Source organism: Mytilus trossulus, chromosome 4 (assembly GCF_036588685.1).
Source record: "Mytilus trossulus isolate FHL-02 chromosome 4, PNRI_Mtr1.1.1.hap1, whole genome shotgun sequence".
NCBI lineage: Eukaryota > Metazoa > Mollusca > Bivalvia > Mytilida > Mytilidae > Mytilus > Mytilus trossulus.
This window is the reverse complement of record NC_086376.1, coordinates 32302550-32312871: the sequence shown is the minus strand read 5'-3', so window position 1 is coordinate 32312871 and position 10322 is coordinate 32302550. Positions and strand designations below refer to the sequence as shown.

The 10322-nt window shown below is 28.8% G+C and overlaps 1 protein-coding gene across 8 annotated transcripts in view; it reads right to left on the bottom strand.

Moving 5' to 3' along the window:
• Window positions 1–1203: 1203 nt before the first annotated feature.
• The window catches only part of LOC134715124 (semaphorin-1A-like), an 82449-nt gene continuing 73330 nt past the window's right edge, over window positions 1204–10322 (bottom strand). For 6 of the 8 annotated variants that reach the window (XM_063577056.1, XM_063577058.1, XM_063577060.1 and 3 more), the window contains 9 exons: window positions 10151–10267; window positions 9754–9842; window positions 9323–9464; window positions 8656–9019; window positions 8286–8368; window positions 6887–7213; window positions 6488–6637; window positions 6040–6117; window positions 1204–4840 (listed from right to left, as the gene is read on the bottom strand). In XM_063577056.1, coding sequence (XP_063433126.1) covers window positions 4452–4840; window positions 6040–6117; window positions 6488–6637; window positions 6887–7213; window positions 8286–8368; window positions 8656–9019; window positions 9323–9464; window positions 9754–9842; window positions 10151–10267 — 1739 coding nt within the window. In that variant the 3' untranslated portion in view covers window positions 1204–4451. The remainder of the gene's footprint in view (window positions 4841–6039; window positions 6118–6487; window positions 6638–6886; window positions 7214–8285; window positions 8369–8655; window positions 9020–9322; window positions 9465–9753; window positions 9843–10150; window positions 10268–10322) is intronic. The other 2 variants (XM_063577062.1, XM_063577063.1) reach the window with 2 other exon arrangements.

Sequence of the window (10322 nt, the reverse complement as noted above, 5' to 3'; positions counted from 1 at the left end):
CGGTTCTATTTTTCCAGTTTTAATATTTGTCCCATTTTGAGGAAGACTTCAAATTATTGCAATTTTAAAGGGGTTACAAATAAAATCAAAATGTGTACTAGTTTTTATTTTTTGTGTTTATTTCATATAACTTCCTTGTTGTTGATGGTAGTATATCCATGTAGTGACCTATAATTGCTTTTATGTTGATCATTTAGACTCTTTTTCTTATTGGCAATCGTACCAAACCTATATGTTTATAATAAATACAATATAGTCTCAGTTATGTCCCATCTAAGTCCACACATGTAAATATTGTACAATTCTTAATGAGACATGTGTATATAGGTCTCTGGTTATAATTAGAATCATTATTTTTCTGTCTTTTTGATGTACCTTATTTTTTGCAAAGAAGGACAACAATGAAAAAGAATGTTTTGAATATGTAATGTTTATCTTATGGCTATACCTTAATGTAATATATGAAAGAGGCCTATGGTAATTTGTGTGTTCTGTATAAGGTTATGTTGTCACAAGTTGTTTTGACTATGCTGAAACTGATATCTACACTAGGGTTCTGATTCAAGGGATTTTGGTGTAGATTTTCTCCACTTTAAGCATACATTGTTTTTTCTTTCGTTTGTTTTTAAATTGTACTCTTGTCTTACATTAATATTTAAAGATAACTAATTCATTTTCTTTGGAAGTGTGTTAAATACTTTTTTTTGGAAGAAAAATGGAAACAAGGAGTTTTTATCATTAATCCAATGTTTATTTTTTGGGTTGTTATAATTAGCATTCTTAAATCCTTGCACCAATTTCATTGAATATCAACCCATTCTTCATACCTTTGTGTAACAGAATGAATAGAATAATAAACAAATTTGTTGTTTTATTATTATTTTTAATATTTTTTAAATTCTTTTTTCATTCATTTTCATATCTTTCTGTTGTAATAATATAATACATAATATATATATATTCGTTTAAGACAAATCTAAACTCATGATGATAAAGCAAATGGTATAACAACTCTTTGTCTCAAACCAAAACTAACAAGAAATGAAAGAAAGAATACTTATAGTTTAGAACAAACAAAAAACCCTGTTGTTCACTCCAAAATGTCTGGATAGATAACTCTTTCCAATTTAGACAAAATGTCAGGATAGATAACTCTGTCCAATTAAGACACATGAAGGATTTTTTCTTATAGTTTTTGGTGTAAAAAGCACCTTGGAAAATTCAATTCATTCAACTAATATAACATGGTTGTTCAGAAATCACTCTGGTTTGCAAAGTTTGAAATTAAATTCTTCTAAGATACTGGCCAAAATATATTTAAATAAATGTGTTAAATAGTTGTGCATTTAAATAAAAAAAAAAATAAAAAAAAGATTTTTATTTAACTACACAATCTGTAAATCTTTGCCACTCTTTTCTTCATTTCTTGAAGCTTGTGTAAATACTGTTATACAAAAAAACAATAAAATTTTCAACAACAGAACAGGCATTTACACTATATATATAAAAATAAAACGTTCATAACAAGTTTCCATGACTATAACAATAAATGATATGAGGCTGCATGGAAATATATGACTTTATTAAATGAAATGATTCAACTTCTAGTTGAAATGACACAAAATGTAAATAGTTAAAAAAAAAAAAAAATCCATTTCTATGGAAATTATGAAAGAATTTCCCATTAAAAAAACAGGAGTTAAAAATGTAGCCCCAGCATAAAATTTAAAATTAAATAAGTTTAGAAAACTGTTTATCTAACAAGTTTGGTAGTTGGGATCAAAATTTTTCAATAAAAATTATTATTTCGTTTATAAAACTATGAGATTTCAATTAAATTTGATTTATATTTAACTTTAAGAAAAAGACTTTAAAATAATATTTTTTATTTCCTGAAGTGGGAATCCAATGACAAAATACATTTGTTTTTCATAATCCAAACACTTATGGAAGAAATTTTGAAATTTCAATTCCTGTCATATATTTATATACATGAAAAAATTGGAAAAACTTACAAATGACCAAAAAGGAGAATTATAAAATGTTTTTTAATTCAATGGAGAATGGATGAGAGTAAAAGCAAATTAAAATCTTATTGATGAAATTTGAATACGTGATCTTTTGATGGAATTAACTAATCGTGATATATACTGAATCGATGTGCAAAAGTTTTAACTCTGCGTGATTCTATGTAATATAGATGATTAAATGTGAAACTGTATGACCGCTATTATAAGGTGGGAAATTAATTCCAAGTCTGCCAATATATTAAGTAGATAATTATTTCACTTTAATGAAACAAAATACTATATTCTTTCAACTATTTTACGTTCATTCTTGTCATTGAATGGGTAATAACTAGGAATACCTAAAAAATCGAAGGCTATGCAAAATTGCAAATAAAATATAGGTTATCAAAGCCTTTGAAAAACAATTGTACGTTTATATTAACACTTGAATGTTGTATACCATAAAACAATTAACATTAAGACTTCTTCTAAAATCTTTTGGTAAAATATTCGGCAAAAGCTTTCTTTTTAAATAAATATAATTAAATATCTCAGAATGAAAATATACACATCTCAATAAGTTTACTTATATAATATGACAACCTAATTGTCCATAGCTCATTAATTCACTGATTTCCCGATAGTATCACAACCTTTCATTCTTTCAATTTCTTCTGTTCTTTTCCAAAATATAATTATCTTTTTTCCCTGTATCTTTTCAGCATTAAATTTGATTGTTTGAATTCTTATTGTCAATTTGTTTACTCAAATTTGAAAATAATGTTAAAAGTTCATGCTTGGAAGTGAAAATCAGTAAACTAAAGCCATGTCAACATAGGACAAAACAATACATAAAGTTCTGTCAACAGATGAAACATAACATATGATCAAGGTGTATTGTATATTACATATACATGTGATAAAAACATTCATTGGCAGTTTACTTTTTAAAAATATACATATTTACAAACAAGGCTACTACAAGTTTCCTTCATGTTAATAAAATCAAAATCATTATGCCCGATTAGTGACTTTCTACTTTGCTACATTGGGTTATTTATTTTTTTTCTTCATTTTTTCTCTCTTTTCTTTTTTCTATTTTTTGTCTCCTGTTGTACTATCTTCCACAGATGTTTCCCCACTACAGGTCTACTGTGCAACACAAATGGTAGAATCTGTTGGGATCATAAGCTTTTTATTCTTCCAGTATTTATTATGTCTAACTTATCTAAACAGCTTTTTACATTGAACCAAAAAAGTTAAAGGAAAATTTCACAAATTTAAATCGTTTTTTTGCATTCATAGCATGTTGAATGTAAAAAATTGTTAACATAAATATTCAGATTGTGAAAAAAATTTAATAACATTTTCTGTTTCTAAAGTTGAACCCCCAATTAGGCTGCTGAAGTGAATTTAGTGGAAGATATACATTTTTTTTTAAAAATCTACTAAAACTAATTCTACAATAACCTAACTAAATCTTCTAACCAGGCAATGTCGTTCAAACCAAGGGAAACTACTCTGTTATTGGGGTCTATCCCTTTTTTATGTTAATCTGATCACACCAGAAACTTGTTTTATTGTCACCATGACAACTTGTGATTTAGGAAACTTGTATGCCTATTCTACGAGATCATTTATATAGATTAAATGGCTTTTCTTTTGAGTATAATTGAAAACTTCAATGTACCATTAGTTTTGTTTATTTAGTCCATGTTTGCTTGGCCATTATCCTGTATGCATCAGATTTGATGTTTGTTTCTTCTTCTTTTAAACAGGGAAAGGTTCGATAAAAGAACTGGCTTATGTTTAAAAATGCAAAATACTGCCTTTCTATATATATATAAAATTTATCTACATTTTCATTTTACATAGCAATTGCTGCCCTATAAATAATATGTATTCGAACATTAGTTTATTTTTAAATTGGAAGGTTTTGCATATCATTGTTCTAGATATAAAAACATCTTCCAATCCAAGTTTCGTATAACATCACAGGATCTAGTTTATAATCTTTGGCAACATCATCTCCTTATCTTATATAACGTTGTCCTCATATTTTTGGCCCATGTGTCATTGATTTGCACAATTTTATTATCTCATAGATATGATTGTTGGATATCCTCGAAAGTTCAATCCCTATTTTACGTCATACCATTAATGACTGTTTTTTTGGCATACTGGTCTGTATGTACATATTATGAACAAGTGTATGTACAAATTGATAGCACTATAAATCTGGCAGTAAAACATTTGGAATGTGTAGTTCAGTCTCCGTATCACAAGTAATGAACACAGTCAGTAATTTGTTCAGGCTTAAAATAGTTCATGAACTGGCCTTCTTTTCCCTGGTCCCGGAATTACTTGGAACATGACGTTAGTATCACAGCACTATGTGTGTAATAAAGAACAATTAAAAAATCCTATAAATACACAAGACTACTACACGTATGTTCGGTCTGGAAGTGGTTGCGTTAAGTTAACTACTGTCTTTGCAGGTGCCCCTCCATTGGGAAGGTTTGAGCCCTTAGGCTGAATGTTCACAAGTAAATTTAATTGTTTTACTGAGTTATTTCGCTCAAGGTCTGAATGATTAACATATCTTGGTTCTTTATTGTCCAGAAGTTTATTTGTATGATTTTTCGTTAGAGTGCCATAAATTTCTCCTGGGTTTGCAGTCATTTGATCTCCCTTTCTACAGGAATGTACTTTGTAACCAGCGATGAAACTGATGATTGAAGACAATACTATAGCACAAACAATTCCAATTGCAGTGTCGGCTGCTGAAATTGACGATTCTTTTTTCTCTGTCATTTCTTCTTTTCTAGGAACTGTAAGAAAAATGAAAGACATTAATTATTGCAAACAAAAAATTATAATGAAAATTTCATCAAAGTTGTAAACAACCAATAAAATCTTTGAACCAATCAAGTTTTTTTTTAAATAGAGGTTAAATGTTAAGTCAATTTGAGACAAAAGCTGTCAAGATGCATCATTCAACTGGTTTTTGAAGACTATAAAATACAGCTAATGAACTGTTTTATTCCATCATTCCATGCTTTTAGTATTTCTTATTTTAGGTTCCGAACAAAGGTTCAGAAAAGACAACTAAAACCAAAATATATAACAAATAATAGCAAATTAACGCAAACAAACTAATAGGAGAAACTATAAGATGCAAATTAATTCATTCAATAAAATAAAACTCATTCAAAATTAAAAAATTTAAAAAAATAATGCAAAGAAAATTAAATAAGCTATATAAATTATAATCTGGTTAGATAATGTATATACTGATTATATGACGTAAAATCAAAGCAAGATACAAAACATGTATTCTGTTTCATAAGAAATAAGTACAAAGCTCAGGAGATTATAATAATATGTTCACTACTTTGCTATCTTTCTTTTTAACATTTCACTTAAAATATAATAATCCAAAAACTTTAATTACATGAAATAAGAATTTGAATATTTTTCCAATTTTCCAATTTGATTTCTTGGTTGAAGATTGAAAAGCTATGTCATTATGACAAATGTTTGAATGTTATGTAGTATTTTTTTGTGCAAAACAATAAACAAGTCATTTAAATTTAGTAAAAAAATACCAAAATAAAATTAAAACAAAAGAAGTAAATCAACAAAAACATATACACAAAAGAACTTGAGGTCAAGTCTTCTGATTTTTTTCCAGAATTTCTTCCTTGAGCTTTGTAACCATTTCAAAAGAAAATATACATTGTAATGCTAGTATATGATACAGCACATAATTATTGAGGAATTTACATAGATAAGCAGGTATGAATGACTTGTATGAAAAGCAGCTAATGACTAGTTAGAAAAGCAACTAATACACTACAGCAGAGAGACAAGTTAGAATAACAACACATGAGTACAGGAAGTGACAAAAGCAAGAGACTGGCGGATAACCAGTCACAAAAAGATTTCTGGTTTTAGGCAGGAAATGAGCTGATGTAATGAAGTGCTTTTGCAGCTGAAGTGACATATAAGAAATTGTGCGAATCCTTACCAAGAGGTTTTTTGTCCCCATGAGATGGTTCCTCAGTGGGGTACAAGGGTTCATCACTTAAGAGGGAACCTTCATTTCCTAAAAAAATAAAGTCTTTCTTGAGGAAAAATGGACTTATAGATGGACAAGCGAAATATTTGGGGAAAATAAAATCTTTGAGTTAGATTAAAAAAAAAACGAACTTAAATTCAAAGAAATAAAATAAATGTTTAAATAATATGTCATGCAATAATAAAAGATAACAGAAAGAGATTAATTCACATAAAATACAACAACAATCAAGAAGCACATATACAAATATATGCATATAATTTAAATAACAGAAATAAGAAGTATTATGTTTATATTTACGATATATATCTTTCTAAGTTAAATAGATAATATATGTATATTTCAGCATGGAAAAGGAACGGAAACAGTTGTAGCATATTTTATAATCTCCACTAACCATTTTCTTCAGAATTGTCTGGAACATTGTGTCCTGACTGTAGACCATCCTTTTTGGGGGATTCACACTTGCACTCGCAAGGCTTCTGACTAGTTGTGGGAGGGGCTAATGTAGTGGTAGTAGTTGACTTGGTAGGTACAGTCGTGGTGTCTGTGACAGAAGGGAAAACAAAAACAAATATAAAAACCAAACTCCACATGTACTACATCAAACCAAAACATGCTTAAGAATTTCACTCAAATAGAAAATTCAAAGAATAAATAATAATCAAACAAATGTTTAAAAGCAGAACATATAAAGGAAATAAAATGAAATGATACATTATAAAAATCACCATTGTAACTTTGATAATGATAAAAAAAATAACCAAAATAATAATTCCCTACAACTCATACCAACCTTCAACTCCACAATTCTCATGATGACCGGTCAGGATGCCCTCAAATCCTCGGTCACTTGCCACACACTCATTATTACTCCAAGAGCAGTATGGGTCCTGGAGTCCAATACAAGTTCTACAAGTTTTCATCGTTGCACATCTTTGGAGGGGGATAGAAGCTACATTTGAGTTAGACAAAACAATAAGTTTCTTTACACCCTTCTGGTTGAAGATTTTCATGCTTGTGACTGGTGCTTTGTTCTCAAAGACTTGAATGTCCTCTATGATAACAGATTCGACCTTGGCTCCGTGTCCTTTATTTATTGACTTCAGAACTCTTCCGTCATCTGAGAAAAAAAGCAAGAATCAAAATTACATATTTATACATACAATTAAATAAAATAGAGGATTTGTATCAATCAGTGTTTTATTACATATCTATGTCTACACATGTTAAAACCAGGACAGATGGTCCTTAAAAAACCCTGTACATTGTCATAATAATGGTAGCATGACATCAATTTGTACAAGAGAAAATAATGTTTATAGAATTAATTTAAACTGTTTAAAGGACATTTACAATTCAAATGTTATCATAGCTGACCATTTAAATTTACTTTTGGCGTACCGAATAATTGCATGTTTACAACAGGAAATTAGACCTAATTATTTCCAATTAAACTAAAATAATTTTCAAAAACAGTCCATGTAAATGTTGAATTAATATATTACACTTCGTGTTGTTATTCTTTTGCAAGGAAAAGAAAAGTGAACTTATTTGTAAGGATCAATGCATGATTATGGATAAATCCGATTAGCCCAAGTTTTGTTTTAAAGATTGTTTTTCAATATTTTTCTAACTAGTGAACTTTTTAAAACCTGTTTGACCCATTTAATGCTCTTTTATAAAAAAATATTGGCAAGCAGTTTATTATCTAATTAATAATTATAAACATTATTATGAAATCGTTTAGCTTTGCAAACAATTAATATTGGATAAATTCCAATAAAAAAGTTCAATAACATTTTTTCCTGGCTTCAGTCCAACAAAAATAAAACTTCTAAATCAGTGACAATTTTTTTCCTTAAGTGCTACAATAAATATTCAGAAAGGTTTCATCTTTTACGTAATAAGCATAAATTATAGAAATATGTTTACCTCTAAACACATTACATGCTTATTCTACATTGATATATATATTCTATATCTTAATAATGGGCACTTATCTTGCATTGAAAGAATTTTTTAAATAAAAAAGAAATTTGACACACCTGTTTAGCTAAAAACTTCTTTTCACTATTCAAATTTGGTCTATAAATCATTTTCCTAAATTATGGATAATAATTCAAATTCAAATAAAATATGGTGATTTTTTTTCAATTACATGAGGGGTCTCAACAAACTACTAAAAACCTTACCTGTGCCTATAAAGATGATATCATAGTATCTTCTGTCGGCTGCATGGACCTGCCAATCAACAGCCAAAGCAGTAAACAGGGCACTAAAAAAAAGTCAAAAATGCAAATGAATGGATGTTTTATAAGGCAATAATTTATACTTTTTCAATTAAATTCAATAAAAAGTGAAAATTTTAATGTTGTACCTGAATAAATCAAATTTATATAAAAAAATAATAAGTTATTATAACCCTGAAACTTGTTTAATCAACATTGTTATTTGAATATAGACATTTATTTTATATAAACTATATTTCTTAGAATTTGAAATAAAACTTACTTAATTCCATGCATTGTTACAATATTTCTTAGAATTTGAAATTCAACTTACTTAATTCCATGCATTGTTACAATGGGGGCGCCACCAGCGGCAGGCACAGCTTTATCCATTAATGTATGACTCTTGATGAAATTCAAAGCCTTATCTCCTAATTGATGAGTATCATTGGAGCACTGCTCTGGGTGAGGTACTGGTGTCTCTTGTTGTGGAACAGCCAACCAGTTGTGGGACGGAGATGATTGACCTTTGAACTTTCCTTGGAATGTTTTGACAATGTCGGAATAGCGGAATGCACAAACAGCTGAACCTCGTACACTGTTAGGATGTGTTTGGAAAACAGCATATACCATATCAGTTCTATTAGCACTATGAGTTGTAGACATAGGATTTCCCTGGCCAAGGTCAGATGTTGATTCTGAAAGTCAAAACAATATGTATTTTAAACTGAGAAACTAAGAATTCACATATTTATACCAGACATAAATACAAATCAATTGAATTTTAAATGCTGAAATTTTCAAAAACATGGATGCCAATTTTCTTTCATGACATCAATATTTAATCTCCAATTATCGGAAAATCAATCTTAATTAATCCCCAGTCTATTGATAAAGTTATAAACAAACAGAAGAGACAATATAGATATGTCTTCTTATATTATTTTTCATAAAGAAGATACAATCGCATTTAAATACAGGCTACAAATTATTAAACTTACGAATCAGGTCAAAATGGAATGGATATTCCCCTGGTATAGAACAGTTCAATCTAGCCTTGAAAAATGATGTCCATAAATTCTTCATCAGGTAGTTGCCTCCCTTGTCGTTCTTACAAACTCTAGCCACTCGGGAAAACACAGCCTAAAATATAAGGTCTAAAATGAACTAAGTTGTCAGTAAATTAACATATAATTCATAAGTTTGTTTTGACCAAGACTATGAACACTTAAATGTTAATCAAAACCAAAGAAGGTATCATTTTGAAATGAAAAATAATTTATTATTAAAAAAACTTTAGGTTTATAAACTTTATTTCTAATAATTTTGTTCTACTCTTTATACATCTATCATCAAGATGATTAGTAAGTTTTATATTCAGGATGATTCAACTTTCCCAAAATAATTTTAATGTCATGTCTCGATATCTTACCTTTCCACAGTTGATATGTTCTACGGCAGTCTCTCTAAAGAAGAAGTAAACTTTATCCCCAATGTCAAACGAACTCACGAAGTCTGGATCTAAAGAAAAAGAAATATACACCGTTATTCAACATATAATTTCCCGTAGAAATAAAGTAAACTTATCATGATAATCAGTGAAGATGAGAAATATTAAATCGGTGACTGAATTTTATACAAAAGCATGATATTTAAGTCAGGACACTTAATTATATTAAATGTCCTTTAGAATGAGAGAAAACCGGCTTATTTATTTATAAATTAACAATATCATATGAAATACATAAATCATAAATGTTAATGAGGGCCGCAAAGACATAAATGGTCAATAAATCTAAAAAAAAAATCTGCTGCGGCATAAAACTCACCATTGACTACTTTGGAGTCATGTTGCACTGTTCGTACCATTGAACCCTGGTGTATTTTTAGGATTAATGGATCTCTCTCTGATGCATCAGCGACTGTCCCAGAAAATAACATACCATCTATAAATAGTGAAATAAGAGAATGAAATACAAAATTAAACAAAAAAGAGTAAGT